The sequence below is a fragment of the Mus caroli genome, chromosome 13 (assembly GCF_900094665.2).
Source record: "Mus caroli chromosome 13, CAROLI_EIJ_v1.1, whole genome shotgun sequence".
Lineage (NCBI taxonomy): Eukaryota > Metazoa > Chordata > Mammalia > Rodentia > Muridae > Mus > Mus caroli.
The window spans coordinates 83,552,744-83,578,785 of NC_034582.1; the positions used below are offsets into that span (position 1 = coordinate 83,552,744).

General features: G+C 37.7%; 1 protein-coding gene across 3 annotated transcripts in view; it reads right to left on the minus strand.

Moving 5' to 3' along the window:
• The window catches only part of Vcan (versican), a 93,141-nt gene that overhangs the window by 31,991 nt on the left and 35,108 nt on the right, over window positions 1-26,042 (minus strand). Inside the window, exons 6-8 of one of the 3 annotated variants that reach the window (XM_021180093.2) lie at window positions 25,314-25,607; window positions 15,789-18,662; window positions 1,162-6,381 (exon numbers count right to left, since the gene is read on the minus strand). In XM_021180093.2, coding sequence (XP_021035752.1) covers window positions 1,162-6,381; window positions 15,789-18,662; window positions 25,314-25,607 — 8,388 coding nt within the window. The remainder of the gene's footprint in view (window positions 1-1,161; window positions 6,382-15,788; window positions 18,663-25,313; window positions 25,608-26,042) is intronic. The other 2 variants (XM_021180094.2, XM_021180096.2) reach the window with 2 other exon arrangements.

Sequence of the window (26,042 nt, forward strand, 5' to 3'; positions counted from 1 at the left end):
TAATAAGACAGAAAAATAATTTTAATAGCCATGACCTAAAGTATTTAAGATAAAACATATTTTTAACCAATACAGTTCTTAAAATTCATCCCCTTTCCTCCTTTCCTCTCTTCTCCCCTCCCTTCATTTCTTGCTTTCTTTCCTTTCCTAGGAAGTCATTACATGATGGTAGTTATCTGTGGGTTCCCTTATTATTACTACTTAAATAATAGCACTCTAGGAATATAAGAGCTTACTTTTCAACATTTTCAGGCTAAATTAAGAAAATTATCATCTCTACTAAGTACAAATGTCAAGTTTACTGTTTGTAAAATACTAAACTCCACTTGTTAGTTTTATACTATATTGAAAACCAGTAAAAGGGCAGTAAAAAGACCATGGACATCAGATTAGGGTTGTTTGGAGTTAAAACACCACTTCTGCCATGGTATGGCTGCACATCCTTGGGCAAATTACTGGCCCTTTATGAATACCTATGTCATATCCTTTTACATTGATCTAATGTAAAAGGATGAGATTTTTTTGATATTTTGTGAAGATTAAATGAAATGGTCTATATGAAGTAGTATCAATTCTATGCTTTTTATAGTCAATAATTAGAAATAATTTCTCAAGAGGTAGAATGTAAACATACTAAAGACACTATGACTAAGAGCTGAGTTAGCAGAATTGTATAAAATGTTTCAAGCAAGGAATCACACTACAGTACAAAGGATAACTGATAGAACAACCAACCACAAGGCATTTGTAAGAAAACTACTCTCAAAAGGTAAAGGACTGGCCAATTTCAGTACTGTCATAGAACATATCTTAAAGGGGGAGGGTTAAAAGAAAAGTGTGGTTTTCCCCATTTCTACAGCTATGACATATTGTAGGACATGCAGCAAGGCAATATTCCAGCTGTTGATGAAAATACATTCAGCTTTAGACAATTATTTCACTTTGTCCATGTTACAATAATATGTTGTCTGTAAGACGCAGGAGGGGGGGGACGCAAAGTATATCTGTAAAGTACAGAAATGTCCATACTTACACTCAGTGCATTGACTCTGCTGTGACTTGGCCTGAACACTATAAAAGTCGCTATGAATTTCACATTACAATAAAAGGCAGACAGGTATCCCAGCCTTGGAAACAGATGTATCAATGTTGACATCTTACCTGGTAGGTAAACTGCTGTGCCTTCCACGGACTCTTCACTAATGCCAATCAGGAAAGCAGTTTCATTAGAATTGTCCAGAATGGAAAATGGCGATAATGCTTGTGCAGTATGTTGATCCAGAGCACTACTGACTGTTGCCTGGTTACTATTATCAAGAATTTTTTGAGACACTTGTTTTTCAGATGTTGCCAGTATAGATTCTCCAAAGAATGATGTGTGTGTTTCATGGTTAATTTCCAAGGAAGGAAAGGTTGGCCTCTCAGGCTCTTGTGGGATGGACTGAGGTACCACACCTGTCTCAACTCTGAAAGCTGCAGAAGCAGAATGTGGCTGCTGTGTGGCACCTCCTAGCTCCATGTCGTCTGCAGCAGTGATGACAGGTTCACTCTCTGTTGTTCTGATACCAGCAAGCATCCCAACTGTTTCTCCTAGAATCTGATCATTTGCTTTGTTTGGGAAGTCTTGGGAAGTCTCAGGTTTTGTGGGAGACGTTTCCAGTTCTTCTAGTAACTTATGCTTACTTTCATCTTCTGAAACGTCTAAAGCAGGGTCACGAGACATGGATGGAGGCTCTGTTCTGTAGACAATTCCACTCAATGGCTTGATGGTTTCTTCAATATTAGCACGGACTTCTTTAAAAGGACCCTCTATAGTCTTTTGTGATGAGGTGGCAGTAGGAGCTGGCTGAGCACTTGTATGGGGAACCTCTGGGAATTTAGAGACTCCACTGTCTATGTAGACAGGGAAGGGAGAAGATGGTATCTGAGGAGAGAGATCTGCCAGAGAGGAAACTTCAGGTGTTGCTTCAGTGTAATGTGTGGAGTCAGATGGTCCTAACACATTGGGTAATTCTGTTAAAGGCTGAGCTATAAGGTATGTACTACCAATACTTACATAAGCAGGGGGGTCTGTCAATACTTCCCCCACTCCTGAAAAGAATTCTGGCTGAAATGAAGGACCTCCATATTTCTTTTCTTCATATTCTTCCTGTGTTTTTTCCAAATGCCCTAATGTTGATATTACTTCACTCTGGTCTGCAATAGCTTGGCCATCAGACAAGGTGCTTGATTCAAATATATCATCCAGAGATATTGCTTCAATGTTGGGTTTATCAATCTCCGGACTAGCTGTGGTTAGTTTACTAGGAATGTGCAGGGTTGACACTGTGGGGAAGAAAGTGTCTAATTCTGTCTCTGTACTAGAAACTGGGATCCCAGTGGCAAAACTAAGGCTTATGTCCTCTGCCTGCTTTCCATCGTTGGGAGTCACAGACTCATTGTATATTGCTTGAGTATAGCCTGCAAGAAGCACATCACCAGAGCCTTCAAATGATTCCTCAGTTGGAGAAAGGGTAACAGCTGCCTCATACTTCTCTTGAACTTGAAGGCTTTCTTCACTACTGCCATGTGATCCCAATTGTATCTCTGGATCTAGGTCTGTTTGTATTCCAGGGATGTACTCATATACAGGTTTAGTGTGATCAATGTCTATAATAATATTTTTATCTGATGTCAGCTCAGGGAGAATTTCAACAATAGCACTCTCAGTAATTGTCAACCCTAGGTCCTTACTATCCTCTTTGTCTAGATCTATAATAATGCTTTCAGTGGTTTTTCTTCTGCTAGGTTTCAAGGTAGAACTTTCAAATTGGATATTGTCTTGCAAACCATCTTCAATACCTTCTGAAGGACTTTTATATGGCTCTGTGCTTGGCAGTGTGCTGGTTGGATACAGAGAACTCTTGTACTCTGAGTGATGCAGGAACATCGCTGAGGCTGTTGGAGATCCATCAGTAGCTCCAGCCTCAGTCTTTGACACCTCTGGATGCTTTTCCAGAAATCCATGAGAAGCAAGCATGTTGTCTCCTTGACTGCTTGCCTGAGTAGTTCCAAGAGTGTATACTAAGTCAAGAGTATCCACTTCTCCAGATCCTTCTCCAGAGTTTACATTAAACAAGTCAGATGGTTGTGATTCTGATGGAGCAAAGTGTTTGGTCATTTCGACACTGTAAGTTTGAGGCAGAAAAGCAGTGGGGGAAGTTGCTGCTTCTTCAGCTTCTGATGCTGAAGAATTTTCAGTAGAGATCAGTCCAGTCATAGTTTGTGGTCTATGGGTCTGGATTTCCTCTTCCCATCTGAGGATCTGCTTTGGAGAGCGTTCCAAGTCCATGAGCTTCATGAAAGGAAGAGTTGAAGTTGTAGGTTCTTCTGTTCCGGTATGACTCAAAGTTGTGTTGAGTGCCTCTGTGCTGTCTTGAGAGATGCTGCCTGTTTTGGAAATGGGCATTCTAACTTCATTGGACACATCTTCCATTCTTTCATGGTCTTCCACTTTATCACCTAAGATGCTTGTTCCTAAGCTTTCCATGTGAGATGTCTCAGCATACAATGTGCTAATGATCTGCTTCATGTCGGTCAAATTCACTGATGTTGTAGGTAAAGGAGGCAAAGCCTCTCCTGATCCCAGTCCAGAGAACGAGAGATCAGCATTTGACTCTTTATTTGTTAGTTTCACACCCTTTTGGAAGAGTTTTATGCTTTCTTTCTCTTGAGTTGAGGAATCCATGAGTACACTTCTAGCTGGTCCAGATTCAGTCACTAAAGCAGTAGCTGAAATAGAGTGTGACTTTCCAGTAGCTTCGGGATGGGTAGTATATGATTCCAAGTCTTTGATCCCTGGACCTGGAGTAGACATGTGAGCTATGGACATACCTTCCTCCTCCACTTCCTTATTAGTAATGTACGTTTTCATTGTTGTTAACATAGAGTAATCGGAAGTTTGGAATTCAGTTTCAATAAGTGATTGGGTTTCCAAAATTGTTTGTTCTGGTGCAAAAGAACTGTGGAGTGATTCAAAAGTCTTTTGTCCCTGAGCTTTTTCCTTTGTCACTGTTTCTCTTCCAATCTCTTGTTTATCAAGATTGACTTCTGGTGTAGACCACAATTTGGATGGCTCCATTGTCTGGGGAAAGTCCACTGACATCGTGCTATTTGCCTCTATGTACCCATTTTCTGTCAGATCTACAGTATTTCCACTTGCTGCTGTTGGCAAAGCAGTGGATCTTTCATTTACTTCTGTCACTGCAGTCACTTCTTCAAACTCTTCATCAAAATATGGAGACTCTGTTCCAGAAAAAATGTCCACAGCTAGTGGAAGCACTGGACCAACAGAGCTCCGGACTGAGGCTAATTGCTCACCTGACCCCTCAGCTGAGGTCATGACCTCTTCCCAGGGGAAGGCTGTGGTGCTGGCCACAGTACTGTCGGGTCCTTTTGAGTCAGGCACGGGGTTGATGTTGTCTGAGGTAGGCAGTATAGATGATGAAGTCTGTGTATCCCTAACTCGTTCGTCCTCAGAGCCTCCCATCCCAACTGTTTCCTCTTTCATTGTTGGATAAGACACTGTTGGATATTCACTGAAGTCACCACTAAAATCTTCTCCCAATGGAAAACCTGTATACAAATCCCTTACTCCTGACTGGGAAGTTGGCTTTCCTGATATTTCAGAAATCAATGTCTTCTGCGATGTCTGGCTCATAACTCCAGCAATTTCTATGTCTAGTACAGTACTTGGGGTTAATCCTGTTGGCTCAAAAGAGGATGATACCTCCACACTGGGAGACAGAGTACTGGGTAGTTCCTTTTTGACTTTGGTTTCAGACTCTAAATCTAATGTAAATAAAGAAGCAGTGATGAGTTCCATACCAGTACTAGCATCTCCTGAGCCCAGGTCCATAAAAAGAGAGGGGGGATTTCCTGAGAGAGTGGTCAGCTCTTCCTGAACCCTGGGATGACTACTACTGCTATGCTCAAACGGCTGTGTCTCCACATTGACTACACCAATTGTTTCTCTAAAAACAGGAGTTGAATTTGCCATTTCCTTTTCAGACTCTGTGGGTGTTGTCTCTAGCATAAAACCTTTCCAGGTAGCCAAATCACTAGATGCATCTACATTTGAACTTTCTAATTCTGGGGTTAAAAGTAAGTGGTCTGACCTCTCTGTTGCTGCTTGAACTTCTCCTTGGTGGGCTGCATTCGCAGCTCCCTCTTTGTCTTCTTCTCTTTTTCTTCCTTCAAAAGACGTATCGGAAACCCACTCAGAAGTGGCTGTTTGAATTCCAAATTGTGTAGGCCTTGCATCTGGAGACGGTAGTTTTGAATCCAAAGGAGCAGTGGTTGCAGGAATATAAATGTGATGGTTTGTGATCATTATCTTGCTCATATCCAAGGGGCTGAGTGTATCTGTAGGATCTCTCTGTGGTAAATCAGTTACCATGTTAAAGATTTTATTTTTATATTCTTCTACTTCCCCAGACCCTTCAATAATAGGAGCTGAAGAACTCTCTGAGAACTCTACAGTTTGGCTAGGTGTTATCTCTACCCAGCTTTCTATAGTAGACATGGATTCATCAGTCTGTGAGATTCCTGTTAGAGTAAGTGGTTCTTCCTCCAAGACATTTACTGACACAGAACTTGAAAGTATGCTAGAGGTAGATATGGTAGGACTTTGGTCTGTCTCTTTACCAAGTGCTACTTCTGTAGCCCTAGAAAAGATTATTTCCTGGGATGCTTGTTCAATGGCACCCTCTCCTGAAGACTCTTCAGGAAACAGAGGTATAGGCTTAGGTTGTTTGTGCACTGGATTTTCAAGGTTTGGACTGCTCTCTGTGATGGACTCTGACCATTTGGTGGTTTTACCATCATGGGATGAGAGTGTAGGTAAAACATCAGGCTCACCACTTGAAACATGGTCTGGTGTTTCAGGGTAGGTCTCGGGTTTCCATGTGATTTCTAACAATTCAGTGCCTTCTTTAGATTTCTTAAATTGCATGGTAGTTGACAATTCTGTTTCTGCTAGTATAAACTGATGGGTGTCAGTTGCAGAACTATCTGAGAAATTCTGAGAAGGTGCAACACTTTCGTACTGGCCACGCCTAGCTTCTGCAGCTTCTGGGTCCTTAGGCACTGTGGTAACAAGCTGCTTCCCATTGATATACTGCACGGATGGAGTAGTTGTCACGTCGGTTGCATTTACACAGTCCTCCTCTGCGTCTTCATCTTCCTCACTGTGATATATGTCTATTTCAAATGAATCTGGTAACTCGGGTAAAATTTCAGCAAACAGATCATGCAGTGGATCTGTTTCTTCACTGCAAGGTTCCTCTTCTTTAGATTCTGAATCTATTGGATGACCACTTACAATCATATCACTCAATCGACCTGAAAAAAACAAAGAGTTTTCACAATACTTAAATGGAAGATTTGGCAGGGTACAGAAGACAAGGCTGATCACACTCATACACACAAAGAGAAGGATTTGACTTGTGACAAGTTACATGAAGTCACCTTTCTGCAAATGGTTCTGGCTCTTCAAGTTTGCTGTTATGTAATTACAATAAGAAGAAAAATTCCATTTTGTGAGTGTGGAAACAATTTATAAAAACACTTCAATGTGCTTACGATGACAAAAGAGTTCTCAAATGAAAAAGAAATTATATAGGCATTTTAGTTATAGAATGCACAATTGATGATGCTGTGAGCTGCAAAGAAAGTTGAAATCAAGACCATTTCTCCAGACCATAATTTTTTTTAAAAAGGGGGTTATTGTTCCATACATTAAATATGAATTCTATCAATAAGAAAGGAGCTAAAATTCCTCCTGGCCTCTTTATTCTCTGCCTTAAGGGTCAATTCTTAGAAAATAGTTCGTTTCTCTCCCAATTTATGATGTAATGGCCACATGTATTCACTGAATCAATAACGAAGGAATCTCTCTACATCAAAAAATGACTCCCTAGACCAGATATATCCAGTGGTGGAGAAGGCTGGGAAAGATCTTCTTGAAAAGACCAGGGGAAGCCTTTTTCTCCTTTACATCATTGTCTTTTATGATCTGTGCCAGGACCAGGCTGAGCTTTATTTCTTGCTATTGACATTTTAATGAATGACAATCCTGATGTTGTATGTAAGTATTCTAATTACAAATGCCAAGTAATACATATAAACCCATCCTCTGGGTTGTAATGCCAAATGGCAGCAAACACTATGCCCAGTTTACTTCTCTGTTGCCAGAAATACACCAGCAAAATTTTCAGTCTAGTGTTCTAGAAAAAGAAAATTTGAGGCTTCACCAATTCCAGAATGCATTCGGCTATCTTTGATGGAGTCCAGCTACCCTACTTCCACTGTCACCACAGTGCTTTTGGAAGTACCAGGTCATGGACTAGACACGGGCTACATTGGGCCTCACCACTTGCCCAGAGGAATGCTATTGTAGAATAAGCTTTCTGTTTAGCCCTAACTGACACACAAGTTTAGGATGAGTCTGATAAACACACAGACATGACAAAGACAATTCTGCCTCCATTACCCCATCTCCAAAAATGTTTTCTGCTAGATTGTTCCTCTTATAAGCTGCTTTTTTCCTCATTGGAAGGGATCAACATTCAACATCCAATAAGAACAGAGAAAATTAGAAGTTGAGGACAGTTCGTTTGATCTTGCTTTTTCCCAGTACTCTGTACATTAATGTAATGTTTACTTAACTACTCTGTGGATGTGTGTTGACTTTTTATGTTGAAAACCAACAAACATGACTTCAGGAGACACATACGGTAATTCTACCTTCTCTTCCACCCTAATAACTGAAAAAAAAACCATATTGTCTATATGCCAGGATATACCCATTGAATCATTTTACTAAGATATTGGGTGTCTATTTTTTCACCCTAACTATAACTTTCTATTTAACTTTCACACTAGACACATTTTACACACACTTTCATCCATTCTAGTGTATTTACTTGGATTTCATTCATCCAAGCGAAAGCATATGGATACTTAAATGATTAAAAAAATATTTCAGTCACGAAGAGAAGTTAGATCCATGCCTAATTCCAGTACACAGCAAAGCACAAAACAATTACATGCTGCTTCTGGCATAGATGTTGCAACTAATCTTTAACAGTAAGTTAAGAAAATGATTAAATACCTAGACTTTTATAGAAGCATCATTAAAATGAATGATGTCTGTCCAATATTAGCTGTTACTGTTATCTTATAGTAACCATTGTAAGTTATAAAAAAAGACACAATTAAAATTTCAGGTAGTTTTAACAAAGGTATACTTTGTCTTATAAAAAGGAATGTAAAGACAATGTACAAAGCATAGAAAGGCCACATTAAAATGCCTTTGCATATGAACTGTTGAAATATAATAGCAACAATTTTATCACTAAAACAAGCAGCTTCTCATCAGAACTATTTAAATTTAGTTAAATAAGTCCAGATTAAATTATAACATCTGCATACATTCATGAAAATTTAACTAGAGGGCCAAATGAACCTGGCTTAAATGACTAACATTCTCATGGGTTTCATTTTGTTTTGCTTCATTAATGCATAATGTTCCCATTTGATAAATACTGTCATTTTTTTTCTTGTCAGCTAGACTCAGTGGATATATGTTAGGTTTAGTATATATTTATGGATAGTAGAGTGATTACCATACAAAAACAAATACACACATAGTAGGCCATGTAATGTTTCTATGTGACAAGAGCATCTAAAATGTATTTATTTGACAAAAAGTTCTAATACAATATGAAACCACAATCTTTGTGTTATATGGAGTCCAAGAATTTTCCTACTAAAAAAGACTTAACTAGAGCAAACACAAAATGCAGAATGAGAGTAAGAGCTGTTATTTACCTTTTCTGAAAGGAATATCCCCAAGTGGCTATTTGTTCAGGTTGTGTCAACTTACAAATGCTTTCCTTGAATTTCTTAACTTTGGTTTGAGAATGGAAAAATGTTAACTACCTAGGGTTTTCAATTTTCATATTTTTTCACACTTTATTCTGTCCATATATATATAATTTTTTTCCATACTTTCAACATTTCATGAATGAGGGCTGAGTTTATAGAAAACTCTATCTACAGTACACATAAGTGGGTGAATTCTTCTTGGCCACATGGCCTGAGTTACCATCAATAATTCCGTACAAATCATCAAATCTTACTCAGCCGGTTTTGTTTATTCATTTTCCAAAATTGCCTTTGCCTCTGCCTCCCCCTTTCCTGTCACCACCCCCACTTACCACACATGTTCTTAAAGAGTCTGAACAGCTATAATTATGGCAAACTAGAAAAGTTTCTTTGTGGCATATGGGGGGGGGAGGACACCTGTACTATTGTCAACATCCTGTTTCATTGCAAAATAGTGATCTGCTCTATTTCACACTAACAAGAAAGACTTTACAGGGTTACTGACAGTCCAGGCTCATAAAAGAATTGGCTTTTTAAAAAGAGTGCTTTATTTCAGAATTTTACTCTAAGGAGAATATAACTTTTATTTAGATTTCAAGAATCAAACCACAGAACTCTGTAGACTGCATGTACAATCTTTTCTATATTTATATGGGTGTATTTTAACAGCTTGACTTGAATATACTAGTACCATGGTTAATGGATTTTTTTAATGGCATTTCACACAGGCTTTATGGATAACTGACCTTAAACTATTCACAGAGTATTTTTAAGTACTTCATAGCAGAATTTTGCAGACATAGCACAAGTCTTGCAGTCATTCTGTAACCAGACACAAAACATAGTTGCTATCATGCCTAGGTGACTAGTCACAGTACATATTTATATTTATAATTTAAGCTTAACAGTCTTTAATTAAGTGAAAGATATTGCAGCCTACTCAGTGAAGACAGATAAGACTGTGTTTCCTTTAAAATGTAATTTGTTCTAATATATATATATATAATCTATCAAGAGCCTTATTGCGAAAATGAAATAGCCACACTGCAGATCCCTGGTAGGTAATTGTAAATCTTAAAGTGAAGAAGCCTGAAAATACTCATAATGTCAAGCTTTCATGTATCTGTAGATCTTCAATTCTTTTGTTTGTGTGTGTGTGTGTGTGTGTGTGTGTGTGTGTGTGCAGAAAAGAATTTATTCGTCTTATATTTTAATATCACTGCTTATAAACAAAGTATGTTAGGATAGGGACTTAAACAGGACAGAATCCTGTTAGATCCTCAATTCTTAATTGAAATAAATTGACTAAGTAGTACTTTAAGGGGGGAAAAGAAACACATGTGATTTTTAATCAAATTGCTTAAAATATTCTGAATCCTCTGTATTTTTTAAAAATTGTGACATAGATTGCCCCAGCTTAGTTTTTTAAACAACAACAACATGAAAAATCAGGATACAAATGCCTTCCAAAATGTTGGCAGATGCTTTTGCTCCTTCGCTCCCTCAGTTCTTGTGTGGTATGCGATGCTTATATCTACAAAACAGCCTTCCCAAACACCTGAGAGGTGAACAAGATCAAAGAACTAGAGATCACTGTGTTCTGTGATCCTTGACTCCTTCTGACTTGGCTAACCATGGCTTACCTGGAGCAGCTCTCAAGCAAGTTGTATCCCCCTGACAGCCTTTGTATGCTGAGCAACACACACCTTTTTTCTCAGTTCACAAACTTCACATCTAGAATGGCTCATATACATATGTAAATAATGAGCCTGCTTCTGCTGACCTCACATTGAAGAGGTGGGTATGTTATAGTAAATAGGCATGTTTTTTTAGCTTCCAGTTATTCTCAGATAACATAGTTCCTTCAAGTGCAAAGGCTATTTTTAGATGTAGTCATCTTGCCTGAGTTAAAGAGACAACACCAAGTGTAAATTCTTCTTCACAAAAGATTCTACTCCCTTTTAACAGAGCACCTGATTTCCTAGACAGCATATTCAAGCAATTACAGATATTTGATGAATGCCTAAGTAATAAGAAAGAACTACACTAAAAACAAGTAATTTGGGCAATTGGACTTCAAAATGCTTCCTGAACTAATCTTCCTGATAGGCTGACCATGATCCACAAGACAGCTCTAAACTCAAAGAACATTTGAGCAGCACAAATACATAGGTTTAAAAAGTAAAAAGATGGCATGCAATTGGGTGGGTTGGGTATCCAAAGTGGATCTGAGCAGAGTTAGGGCAAGTATAATCCAAATACATTCTGTGGAATTCTCTAAAAATTGATTTTTAAAAAATAATACAGCAAATATGGGCTGGAGAGATCATCCAGCAGATTAAAATTCTGGCTGTTCTTCCTTAGGATCTGGGTTAGATTCCTAGCACCTACACAGCAGTTCCAAAACTGACTACTGACTATAACTGCAGTTGCAGGGGATTCAACACTTTCTCTGGCCTCTGTGGGTACCAGACATGCAAGTGGAGCACACACATACATTCAGGCAAAGCACTCATACATATAACTTTTTGAATTGACCAAATAAAGGCTGACCATAAAGTTGAACATTGCTATCCATTTTGTTTTAGTTCTCTAGCACTTGAGTCCTTTGATGTACATACCTACAAATAGATATAGATACAGATACACAGATAGATATTATCAGATATTTTAAAATTGATAACTTAAAAGTAAGGAAGTCTTTGATTACAATATAGTGAAGGACTCTAATAAGTAAGTTTATAGCTTCTTTTCTTCTAAAATTATATCCACTAAGCTACAGAGTAGAAACACAACTCTATTTTGCCATTCCTTTGTCAAACGTTAATCTTGCTTCTCTTCAAACTGACTCCTTTAATGGGTTGTTCAAATAGCCCTACCTACTGGCCCACAATCACCCGCTCCTTCCTTTCTCTGCTGGAATCCCTGTACTGTACATGATGGGTTAGCAATTCTAGAGTCCTACTTCAATATACCCCTCATTCCTGCTTCAGCATGCTTCAAAATGATAGCATCTTAATTTCCTCTTTTTTTTTTTGCATCACCCTTCTATTTATGAAGTCTCAGTTCAGATAGATAAATGCTAGATAGACAGATGCCACTCTCAAAGAGAAAATGGCTGTGTTTTTACATCTGGGCCCTAGGACTCACATTAAATAGTTCGTTATTATGCATGTACTTGTTTTTGCCCTCCTCCTGACTCAGTTTCCCAAGTGCCCATTACAGGCTTGTGCCATCACAGATCTTTATTCTCTCATCTCATGTTTCTCAGGTCTATTTTCCAGCATTAAAGCGATCTTGTAAGTATAGGATAATATCCTGTAAACACTGAACATTCTAACCAGTTAGTCTCCCCTTTGAGAGTACAGTTGCAATATCTTCCTACTGATTTAGTATTAAGAATCAAAAGGTTGTCACTGTGCTGAAGTATCTTTGAAAGATTTATATCTCTAACTAAAGAAATAGTGAGTGTTTGGTGATAACTATAGCACAACGACAGGGGCACATGAATCATACAAAAAATATCTCAAATAGTAGAGAATTTTGTGGTCATGTAAATCTAGATACTGCTGATACATCATGAATGTGCAGCCATGGTCTCAGTATTTTTTAATCATTCACTGACTGTAAAAAAAAATATGTACGCTTCTATGAAGGCAATAAAAATGTTTTTTTTCCTTCAAATACAAATTAGTTGAAGGAATTTACTCAATCAATACAAAGAAAAAAATTGCTATGTCATTAATGGATCACTTTTAGTTTCCGAATTTGCAGACAAAACTTAACAAAGGTATAGCAGATAGCTGAAGTATGCAATTCTAAGAGACTAAAAATATAGTGCCCAGTTATCACTACTACTTTGGATTCAATGTTAATTATCCCTAGTACTTTGAAAGGACACTAAGTCACAGATATTTAATTCCATTTTCTTTCCAGCATAATAAGACTTGTGACAAACAGAATACTTGCCAAAAATCTAACCATTGACTACAGTTTCAGTAAAGAAAGAATAAATCAGGCAATTTCTTTCCACTCAAAGCTGGCATAGTACATATTAACCTGACAAAGGCTGTGTCTTAGTCAAATTCTACAGACTTCAGACATGTTCACAAAGAAAGCCTTCTAATAATTTCCCCAAGTGCAGGTGTGCAAATTACTCCTGCAATAGACGAGTCAAGGTTTCAGCATCCCCGAACCACAGTTAACCACACCCCACAGCATTTTTCAGCTCATAAAACCTTTATGGGCTGAGAAGTTCCTTCAGATTTCTAAACTGTTAAATACAGTTACCCGCCAGCAGCAGAACCAATGTTGCCATTAACGTGCATCTGAGTGGATGATGTAAGCATGCCTTGAGTAGCATGTTTTGTTTCATGGTATTTCATAAAAGTCAAGCTTTATATCACTCTCTGAGTGCAGCAGAAATTATAAATGCTGTGGTTTGATGTAGCCTGGGTGGCATTTTCACTCACTTGGGTGCAGAGTAAATGTGAAGGTAAATTCGATTTGGGTGAATAGGTTTATACAACAGTATGTATGCACCAAGGATTTTTCCAGTATGGAAATACAAAAAGTTTCACTTTCCATGGTTCCTCATTAACACACCTGCCTTAGAACTTAAATGAACATCTGTGTTAAGGTTTTCATGGGTAAAGTTCAATATACTAGTTCACAAAAGTCGGTTATTGTTAGAAAACTAGCAACATCTGCTAAATGAGTAGTTGGGTCTGAGTAAATCTTGTCGACCTCTGAAATAAACAAACAATGCTGTCATTTTTTTAAGAAGACTCTGTATCTAAAACACATAAAACCAGATGAAAGAGAGGCTGTGCCTGTGTTCAGTGCCCCTACCAACATGTACATACTGCAAACATGCCTGATGGAAATGGCCAGATAGTTCACGATTTTCTCAGAATGGTCATATGTTCTAGAAGTGGGGGAAAGAAGCCAACTGCGCAGGTCCAGCTGCATGAAGACCACAGTGCACCTACAAAGACGCACCTCTGCATAAACTATTACAGCCTTAGTCTTTGCAGACCCTCCATTTGAACTACCATTTATAAGCATAGTGGTTCTCCTTTTCACCTGATGATTGTCATCGCTTGATGGCAGTGGGGAGGAAAGATGTGGTCAAGTGTCAGGCCTTTTCCATTTTGTAATTTAAACACCCTAAGCTGAATGTACATCTTACCATCCACAGGAGTTGTTAGGTGCCTTTTATTTCCTGTTCCATAGTATTTGATACAACTCAGTACATCACTAACAACACAATAAGATAAACTTTGAAGACATATTCTTAATTGGTATGAACTTCTCAAATTCTGAAATCAAAGGCTGATACCAGTCTCCTCTCCTCTGTATTCCCCACCCCTCACCCCACAGTTACAGTTTTATGTTTTCTTTTATCGTTAACTAACAGCAATTCCAACTTCTCCTTCTTGGTATCATTTCCATTTTCAATTCCAGTTTCAAGAGAGATGTAAAAGTAACATAGAAGACAGGAAACCATTTATGATTTACAAAATACTGTACCAGTAGCAAAAGAAAAAAAATCATGTTTTATTCCTAGCCTCTAAAAATCTATGCTGAGAAGAGGAGACAAATGCAGGGTTGTGTAATTTGGGGAAAAGAAAATTTTGGTGAAAATGAGCAAATAGAAGCCATGAAGTTTCTGTGTACAACACTGGATACTAAGTGAATTGGAGGTACAAGTACTTTTTAACAGCTGGACTCCTGATAACCCTGATGAAAGAGCGTTTGTCTTCTGAATGACGCCCAGCAGGGCATGTTCCAATACCAAGAAAGAAACTGATAAGCAAGCATGCTTCCCATAAGGCTTCTCAGAGCCAAGCCACAGAAAAATGGACATTAATTCATTTAATTCTTATATCAAAATTTGAACCAAATGATTTGATAAAACCAGTAGACTTAAGCTCTAAATTTAAAAGACACAAAGAAATGTGAAACAGTCCATCATGTATGTATGTGCTATGCATTCTCAACTCAGCGTTTTGCGTTTAACGTGATGGTGCACTGTTGGTTTTCAGAAAGAACAAGACATGTTTGATAATGATAACTAAAAGTATTAGGCAATTAAAATAAAAAGCTTTTAGAGGAGACAATGAAATCACAATAAAAACATCATAGCCTGCCTTTTAGAAAGACAAAGATTCGTGTTCACAAATCCGCCTTCTAAAGTTGTTAATGATTCCAAGCAATTCCTAGGGCTTAGCTAGATTGTACTTGGTTCTAAACAACAAAAGCTACATTAAAACACACACACACACACACACACACACACACACATACATATGCACACACACACACACAAAGTTAATATCTTATAACTGTTAAATTTGAATTAAAGTAGACCTATTACCCATTCCACAACTTATGTGTAAGCCTGCAAAATCCTGGAAGAGAAAAAAACAAACCTTTAGAGATAGTTCGGTCAATCCTAGGGATATGCAAAGTCATTTAACTGTCTACATTGTGAGTGCTGAAGGTTAATGGTTGCAGACCAATGGAATGTTAGCACCGTCTAGTGCTACACGTGAGTAGTAATGTATGGAAGACACAGAAATTAAAACATTTTGTTCTACACGCTCTGAAGGGATGTAACAATGATGAAGTGGTTGTATTAGATGACAAAGCAGGGCTTCTTACAACTTTTAAAATAAAATTGTACCTAATACCCTTGCAAACTGTTTAACATAATCCTTCCAATTCTTGTACTGATGCAGGAAGCTAACATACTTTTGACACTCCAGTTATTCTTATCATCTAATGGCAGCATTTGGTACGATGGACATTTTAACTTTCAAGAGAAAATGCTGATTGCCTTGAAAGCAAAGACTTACCTGTCTTGTTTTCTCTGACCTCAATAATATAAACATTTATGTCAGGGTGGAACTTGGTCCCTGCTGGAGGTGTTGAAGTAGACAACTCTTGAGTTTTGGAGGTTGTTTTTCTTTCCACAACTGATGGTCTTGTTGGCTGTGTTACAGGAGGTTTTGAGGTCATGTGATCAATATCAGATTCTGTTTTCATGGCTACGATATCAATGAGAGTTGTCACAGGGTGCTGTGTTACAGATTCTCCAGGAACTATGTCACCTGTTGTTTTCTCACTGGACTCTTCCTCAAAGACACGTTGTTCCTCAGTGAATGATGAAGACGGACTCAAGGGTGACGTTCTGTGAAGGCTGTTGATGGCAGTAAAGACACTGATATCACTTGGAGCTGTTGGAAATTTTGGGAGCTCGGTGGCTCTGGGTTCAAATAACCCTGAGCCTAAATCTGTATAATCTAAGGATTCCTTTTTTCCTTCCTCAGTAGTTTCTTCCATAAGCTGTGTGACATGAGTCTGGAAAGGCCTCAAAGTTGATGCAAATTCTGTTGGACTACTACCTTCTGCTTCATAAATTACTTCTGGCTCTGTACTTGAAACCACTGTTGGCCTAATGGTTGACATCAGTGTTACCATTGTATCCATTTCCACTTCCTGGTCTGTTATTGCACCAGGTGGATAAGATGTGCCAACTGGAGTTGTTGCTAAACTTGGGACTCTTTCAGAAACTGTCATCAATTTGTCTTCAGAGAGAGTATATGTTGACCCCTCCCCCTCTTCAAATGCTGTTGTCTCCTTGGCCATAACTGCAGTAGAACTGAAAGTAGGAAATGGGCTCCCTGGAGTTTGTGGTTCTTCCTGGGTTTCTCCCTGTGAAACTCCTGTTGTTCTCAAAGTTCCCGGAGACATGGTTGCTTCTAGAGGAGTCTGTTCAAGGATATCTTGATCAGATTTCCCTAGAATCTCGCCGTCTAGTGGAACAGAAGTTTCCAATACACTCCATTCTGTCTTGGGAATTATAGAAAGAGGACTAGTATGGGATATGTCTACATAAGTAGTGGGCTCCTGCGTGCTACTATAATTAACAAATGCCAATTCTTCCACATCAGAGGTGTGGACAAATGGGGGGCCAGTAAATAGTGGCTTGGAGGCTTCTGTATCTTCACCCAAAGCACTCCCTTCCACAGTTGCATTGATGACCTGGTCTTCTGTGCTTGTGGTGGGCAGAAACCTGTCTCCAGTTGTAGGCTCTCCTGAAGCTGACTTTTCTGCACTGCCAATTGATGTAGATGTATGAAAGGTGACTGTCAATTCTCCAGATGCTAAATCTTCAGAAACCTTTTCTAATGGTTTTTGAGTACCATCTGGAAAAAGAGTGTATTCATCTCCTCCATCTGTGAAACTCGGGATTTCTTTATCTTTTCCATTTATTCCTATAGTACTAAGTGGGACAGGAGGCAATTTTGTAAAGCCTGCATGTTCTGTTGAGGGTAAAGGCTTTGAAGTTGAATTATCTTCATCCCCTGGCCATTTTGATACTGTGACCACTTCCACATTTAAAGTACTGTGGGTCAAATGAACTCTTGTAACATCTTTGTCAGACTTTGTAACATCTGTTTCGAATCTAGTCAGGATTGTCATTTCTTCCACATCTCTTGCTTCTGTTGGCTTCACAGTTAACTTCTCAATTGGCAATGCTGGGGAAACAGATTCTGTCCTTTCCATTGAGGACTCTGAGGAAGATGTAGAGAGAGGCATTCCAGAGAAGACTTCTTCTGTTTTACCTATAAATGGATCTTTGGTGACCTTTTCTGGTATTTCATCAACTGTGTAAGGATCTTTTTTCAACTCTGGTCTTGGTGTTTCTGTCCTCTCTCTTCCTTGTGTCACATCTGTTTGTAATGATGGATAAATAACTGTGGATATTCCCTCTACTGATGTTGTGTCACCAGAATATGGAAGTAATTCTACTTCTGTAAGATGCTGTGATGGGAAGGTGGTTTTAGGCTGTGATTGACCAAACTCATCTTCAGTCACCTTACCATTAGTTTTGGGTTCTTTCTCTTTATCTATCAGTGATCTATCTGTGCCAAGCATGGTTATTGTTGATGATGAAATGGACTCTAAGTCCCCTAGCTGTGAGTAGGTAGTGTCTTCTGATGTTTTTGATACTGTGATGACTTCAGGGATTTGGCTAAAGACCCGAGTGCTCTGATCAGATCTAACTGTCAGTGTTCTGTCTTCTCTATCATCTTCTCTCAAGGTGAATTCATAGTGACTTGTGGTTGCCAATTCAGGACTGGCGCTTACTGTTGGCATTTCAGTCGTGTGTTCCAGGGTCACTTCTGTGGATTCATACAGTGTTTTGGTTTCTGGCAATTCCTTGAGAGAAATGTGATTTGTGATTTCCATGGATGTTACTAAGGGGCCCACTTCTATTTGTTCAATCTGTGTAACTGATTCATGTGTTTGCGTATCCTCTGTGATTCCAGCCTGTGAGCCAGTAGCATGTTGGGAGATGACAGTTGTACTTCGGAGTTCCTCCTCCTTAATTTCAGATATGTCTGGAATTCCAAGTGGCCCTGACCCAGAAGCCAAGTCGTCATTCAGATCCCGAGAGTTAATGGTATTCCCAGTAGTTGTGGGTGATTCCGTGGCTAATCTGTCTGTGATAGCCTGAGAATAGACTATAGATTTCTGTTCAGAATTGACTATATTTCCTGCAGGAGGGAAGTGTGTGGTAAAAATAGGTAATTCGGTGGCTAATGGAATGACTGGTGTAGCTCTGTCAGGTACCATGTGTGGTTCTTTGGATAAACTGGGTGATGAAGTTTCTGCGAGGATATTCATTTCGATGGTAGTTGCCTCTGATATATTCTGTTTAGCTAGAAAGATAATTTCAAAGAGTTAATTAGACAAGTTATTTATAAGGGGTTGCACGACCAGTGAGTGCTTAAGTGTGGCTCTGTATTTTTAATTGGACCCAAGTGATCTGTGATATGAAGAAGTCTAAAACCTAAACTCGAATTAACAAAAAGGAAGATAATTGATCAAGTCAATTAACAACTTGTAAGTTGTTTTGTATTGTTAAGTGTTATATTTGATTGTGTAAATAATTGCTTTCACAAAAAATGAACATTATATATTTTAAGATAAGCAAATACCAAAAAGTTATTAATGCCGAATTTTCATAGATGGTTCTCTGTAATGAGCTACAGTAATGAGAAGGAGAACTTGACTTGTTATATGGAGACTAAGAGCCCCTGCTCCTAGTTTCTTCAAATATTGCCTTCTTTTCAAGCTGTATGGTGTCTCAGGGGAGAGAGAGTGTTTCAGACTGCAAAACAACAAAAAGCCACATCAAATGGAACCAAGTTACACACAAATCATGACACTGTCCATAATGGGTAGATTTTCACATACAGGATATTAAACTTGTAATACCCATTCTTCATTTGTTTCCAGGTGTTGGACATTTGTCTTCATCTTTCTTTCAACTCTGTCGACTTGGTGACACCAGATTACATGTTTGGCAGAGGCTGGTTGGCATTCGAGGTAGTTCTACTGTTTGCTGAGTATCTACACACTGTGGGTTATTCCAGGTCTTTGTTTCAGTCTTTAGCATGAAACACAAGTGCATAGGAAATAAAGCAACTACATGATAGGTTTTCAGCCTATTACTATGAGCCTTGATCACCAGGGAGTGAAAGTAGCCTTGTCATTGTAAAATGTTACATGACAGTGACTCCACATTTATGGAGATTGGCTAGCTTATGGAAATTTAAGTTGTATAGGAAAGTGACAATGTTATAGGCAGAAGACCCTCTCCACACAGAGCATATGAAACAGTTTGGCATACAAAGATCGTATTTCTTAAAAGAATCAGTGCCTTCTAAAAACCAAAAATCAGTTGCTATTGACTATACAAGGAAAGGTCCTGAGAAAACACACAGCTACCATCTTGCTACATGGTGTATGTGTAACATCCTTATTTCAGTATTGCTCATCCTCTTTACTAGAAATGGTTACATCACTAGACTTTAAAAACTTTGTATCTTAGCCGGGTGTGGTGGCGCACGCCTTTAATCCCAGCACTCGGGAGGCAGAGGCAGGCGGATTTCTGAGTTCGAGGCCAGCCTGGTCTACAAAGTGAGTTCCAGGACAGCCAGGGCTATACAGAGAAACCCTGTCTCAAAAAACAAAAAACAAAAAACAAAAACAAAAAAACAAAACAAAACAAAAAAACTTTGTATCTTACCCAAAAAGAATTGTTAATAAACAAAATTGGGTGCCTGTTGGCTTCATCTGTTCTGTCAAAACTTTATGATATAAAGATGTGATTTTATTCTAAATCAGAATATGTCATTATAAGTTCCAATTTGTGTGGAGGAGTTGCTAAAATTTATTATTAGGTGTTGATAATCTAAAAAAAAAATTAAAAGTCCAAAATCATCAGTTGTCTTGTGAAACTGTGCCCATTTATGCTGTGTTATTACTATAACACTACTTCTTTACAAATCCATCACATCACTACTTGTTATTTTATATTTAAAAAGAAATTTTCGCTGGGCAGCGGTGGCACACGCCTTTAATCCCAGCACTTGGGAGGCGGAGGCAGAGGCAGGCGGATTTCTGAGTTCAAGGCCAGCCTGGTCTACAGAGTTCCAGGACAGCCAGGGCTACACAGAGAAACTCTGTCTTGAAAAACCAAACCAAAACAGAAAAACAAAACAAAACAAAAAACAACAAAATGACAAAAAACCCAAAACAAACAGACAAACAGACAAACAAAAAACAAAAACAAAAAAGAACTTTTCCAAAAAGAATACCATGACCTTGAAAAGTGTGTTAAATGTTTTTTTCTCCTCTTACAAAAAACAATACAAAACAAAACCAAAAAACAAATAAGCAAAAAAAACAAAACAAAACAAAACAAAAATACAGTCTGCTTCTGCATTTATTTCCTGGAACAAATATTGGTCAAGTTTGATTGACATGAACAACTTAAAGATATGAAATGTGTCTGACTATTTTTCTTTAGTTCAATTCTCTATCCTCTGAAATTCCATCACTGTTAGCTCACTTAACTTCCAGATCTCATGTTTGTCTTATAACTGCATTCTTTAAGGAAACAGTAAAATTATATATGGAGAAAGTTTCCATGGAAACATAATACAAACACTTAGACACCTTTATATAAGAGAAAATATAATCATATTATTATTAATAACAACAGAATGGTAATTTTATTTTTTCCCCTTTGAGCATTTTTCATGGCTGATGAAATTAACTCAGAAAAAGGCGACATTGCATTGGAGCAAAGTGACAGCCTGTGGATCAGGTCCTCCTGCTCAACTTAACAACTCTCTATAATTCCATGAAAATATTTTTACAGTGTTTTAAAAGTGGACTCATATTTTTAAAAATTAAATAAGCACATGTCATTGTCAATTATGACTCTGACTTTCTGTTGCTCTCCTCTAGCCTGTTGCATGGTAAGTTGATAGCAGCAAGTCTCGGGGAGAAATGTCTTACAAAGCCAGGATTTATGTGACTTTATTTTCAGGGGGAAAAGAAGGGTTTAATAATTTTAGAGCTCTGTTTAAGAAAGTCTGCTTACAATTAAGTTAATTAATTCTATGACTTGGAATGGAAAACCTCAGACTTCCTTTTGGGGTTGGGTGGCTTTTTCGTCAACCTAACAGCTGATTTCCATCAAAACTCAGTGTATCTGATAATATGTGCCATTTGTTTGAGCCATTCCGAAAAAGGAAATGATGTTTTTAAAACACCATCTACAAATAAATGTCCTAAGAATGAATAAATTCCATGGCATTATTCTAATGATGATTAGTATAAGGAGGAGAATACAATTCTATGTCATTATAAAAGCGCCCTCCCTTAGTTTTAGTCACATTGGACACTCGGATTTTGGAATTTTTTTTTCTCAATGCTATTATTGAGGAAGCCAACAAAAATCAGCATGCTTCCTTTCCCACAAAGACTCACTCCCAATCTTTGCAGCTGTCTGCCATACAGATGTTTTGCATCAACATGCTTACAGTGGTTTATATCCTATGGGCTATCCTTGCTGGGCTTCTGTTGTGAGACGTGAGGCAGATTTTCCTAACAAAATATAAAACCTGTATTAGCAGCCTAATGACTGATTTAACTCTTATACTGTTCTGTCTACATTTTGGATACTTGGAGGGTCACATCTGAGGAACCTGTTTCTCTCAGTACAGTGGGGTTAGAATTAGAACTGTCATTTTAAGGTTTGATGAGAGGGTGGATGGTAATTAAGTCCAATTCAGTAAACAGGAAACATTTTAAAATACAAAGTAAGGAAACATTACAGTTTGTGGCTAATGGCTCATAATTGTTTAGGACACAAAAAAGGGTAATGAGGTGATCAGAGATTTGAAGAATAAACTAATTATAAACATGAAAAATAGATACTAAAGTGCATGAAGTGCTGGGAGCCAACTAAGGCTGCTCTAGTTCCAAACATAATCAGAGGAAGAAGGATGGAGAAACAAGGATTGGAAAACCAGATCAAACAGTAACTAGAAGTCTAGACACATACGTTGTCATCAATGGAATTGTTGCAGTTGGAGAAGATGCAGAGACAACCAAAATCTGTGTTCAGTAAAGATGTAGCTCTTTACTTTGATAAACACATTTAAAAAATAGTTAAAAATAGTTAAGATTCTAATGTTCAAACTTTGATGAAAAAGAAGCTAGGAACAAGGGCTAAATATGAATTTAGGTGTCTCCTGGAGACCCTTAATGACACGTATTATGAAATTTTCAGGTCTTCAATAATTTTTGATTCACTTAATTCTGAATCTATTTCACATGGACTTTTATTTTTATTATTTTTTATTAGATATTTTCTTCATTTACATTTCAAATGCTATCCCCTAAAGTCCACTATACCCTCCCCCTGCCCTGCTCCCCAACCCACCAACTCCCAATTCCTGTCCCTGGCACTGGCATTCCCCTATACTGGGGCATATCACATGGACTTTTAAAGCTTTGAACTGCAATCTTTTATGGAATGTTTTTATTCCTGAGCAATGCTTCCCTTTAAAAAAAAATGAAAAAGTAGGCAGTTTCATCACAGTACTATGGCCACCGAGGTTATTTTTAAGATGCATTTAGTTGCCTCATTTTCAAATTTAATTAACCAGGTAATTCCTATCTGTGCACATTAGCTGATATTGTAAATGTACTATGAACTACCTTTAAAAGGAAGAGGTCATTAGAACAAGATAAGATTTGGAATGTTTCTTCACTGTGTGGCCTAAAAATACACTTTCTATGTTTGACATAGTTAAATGATTTACAGCATGCATTTATCTCTTGCTTTTCAATTTATCAAGACAACTGCACATCACTGACATCACTTTGGGAACTGCAGATGAGGCCATGCTTAGTCAACACTGGACTATGTGGGAAAGCTGGACATCAGTCAAACCATTTGGAAATCATTTTAAGTCTTTATGGATTCACGTATTTAAAGAACCATTGCAAAATGCAATAGAAAGGAAAGGAAGCTGTTGGCTCTGCCACATTCTTAACTTCTTATGTGCTGAATGAACTGGGAATTATATTTTTAAGGAGGGATATAATGAACTAGAATCTTGACTTCAGGTTACACCGGCACAGGATGTATTTTACTCCAAAAGACTATACATTTAAATGACTATAAAAAGAATAAATATAAACCACTTGTGTAAGTTAAATTTAATGTGGTCAATCTTTTAAATCTAAGGACCTTGCTATGCTATGTACCCATATGAACTCATTTACATAGACAACCTAAAGCCTGCCGGGATCAACTCTTTAATAATATTCTCTATGGCTACAGAAAACCTTGGGTTTCCATATGTTATTTAATTTTTTCTGTTGTTAATTTTATACAGCACAGGAAAATTTTATGAAGATAGTCAGGCTAACCACTCTACTCACCCTTACTTTAACTTTTTCTGTCTCATCTCCTTCTCACCATCAACCCAAGCCTGTTCCTTCATTAAGTTAGTAACTTAATGTAAAAGTCATCCTATAAACCAATTTACTTGAATATCACTAATGAGAAATTTGGAATAAATTCTATATGTGTATACATGTATATATGACTATATTTAGGATAAGATTTTTCATTATTATTATTGTCTTTCTGAAAAAAAAAAAAAAAAAAAAAAAAAAAAAAAAACTATGGGAGACTTTGTTGTTTCAAGGCCTGAGAAGAAACCTTTCTCTAGGCCGTTTTATGAACAGGCCAGCTTGAATTAAGTTAATACACAACATATGACTATAACCCTCAGAAAACCAAGTGTAAAGTGGAGATTTAGGCAGAGGCAGCCTAGCAGGGAGACGGAAGTCTGTGATATGATACTTTTCCATGCTTCTATTAGCTCATGGGTCCAATATCTTTTCCAACACACTGTTTACATTCATATCTGTCTTTTTCTTGCTGAAAAAAATTCCTGCATACCTCACTTTAGAAACTAATAAATAACAAACTAGTACATTTTCAAGCTATTTTAATTACCCATTGATCTAACAAAAGGAATTAGAAAGCTGGTTTAAAAGGCTTCATGTGTTACATTGGCATTTCATTGTCTGATACTTGATGTCAGACTTAGCCTCTGTTGCTAAAGTATCGAGGCATTTGTTAGCTAACATCTTACCGATCCTAAAGTAAATATTACAATAAAATATTGACCAGTTATTAGTTTAGTTAAGCACTCTAAAACTGTATGTGACTAATATTTTAAAATAATTTAAGAATGTCTAAAATTTATATATATATATGTATGTATGTATATATATATATATATATATATATGTAATGAATGCTACCTAAAATTAATTTTACAAGGCAAATCTAACTGAGCATAGCCAATTCATGACGCATATTGCAAGGAGGCTGTATTGTACTTTAATTAATTCAAAGCAAGATTAATCACCAAAAGGCGCCTATTCTATTACTTGAAACAAAATGAGATATGTGAATCGTATTATTTGATAGTATGATGCATTTTTAGGTAGGAATTGAACACAATCATTATTAATTTCAGCACAGATACTCACCTGCAATGACTTAAGCTTAAATTGTCTCCTTTTTATAATAAGAATCATGTCAAAAATAAAACAGGATTCAAAGGTTTAACTCAGCTGCTATTGTCTTAACATTGTTATATTAAGAGTGAAATTGCATTGAATGGCTTCAATTAATAAGAAATTTCAATTCAGGGTGTGTTCTGTGATTTTTGGAATTCCAGGGTGCAGTTAAGACCCCAATCTGACATTCTCATCCCCCTCCCCCCCAAAAAAATCCCACTTGCCAAACTCCCTACTGTGTTAACCATAATGGTGGTATTAAGTCTGTTTGGGTCACTGCACTGTAGGTTCTCCATGCACTTAGTACAGAATACAGAATCCATCCCGACATCCACTGGAACCTCAGTGGGTATATATTTGCTGCAGCTTTTTAATCTGTATTTTAAAAAGAGATATCAAACACTTACGTTTAAAGCAGTAGGCATCAAATCTGCTATCAGGGAGAGGGAAGCATGTCTGGTTCTCAAAACGATACAGGGTTCTCACCCCAAGTAGACCTCCTCCACACTGGGCCCTGGCCACAGTCACAGGGTGCCGCACGCTGGCATCCGACAGCCAGCCGTAATCACATTGGTCAAAGCCATTTCTCCAAGCTGCATGAAGTTCTCCAACAGTCGCCAGCCTCGCATCCCTGCTTGTACACTCTGCTTCGGCCTCCTCGAAGGTGAACTTACTGGGAGCAGTGACATGGAACACATCGCCTGCAAGAAGAGGAAGAAAAAGGCTTAGGTCGACACCTCATTCTCTCCCAGATTTGATAAATGCTGAGGGAGGACATGTGATACTTTTTACAGTAAGGAGGCAGCTGTGTATGCGGTAGAGCAAACAGCCACACATTTATTTTGAGAAAACTATTATTACCATATAATAAAACTATATACCATGATAGTTTAATTCTCTATAAGTGTTTGTGTATGTATGCGTATGAATGAGTATGTGTGCATGTATACACACACAGATATACATACATGTATATGTACATATACATATGTGTGTGTATATATATATGTATATGTATATGTATATATATATATATATATACCAAAAAGTTGATGGAGCATTCATTTGCTAATAAAGTTTGAAAATCATTTTAGAACAAACAAATCTTCCCAAGTGATTATTCAACATGCTGTGAG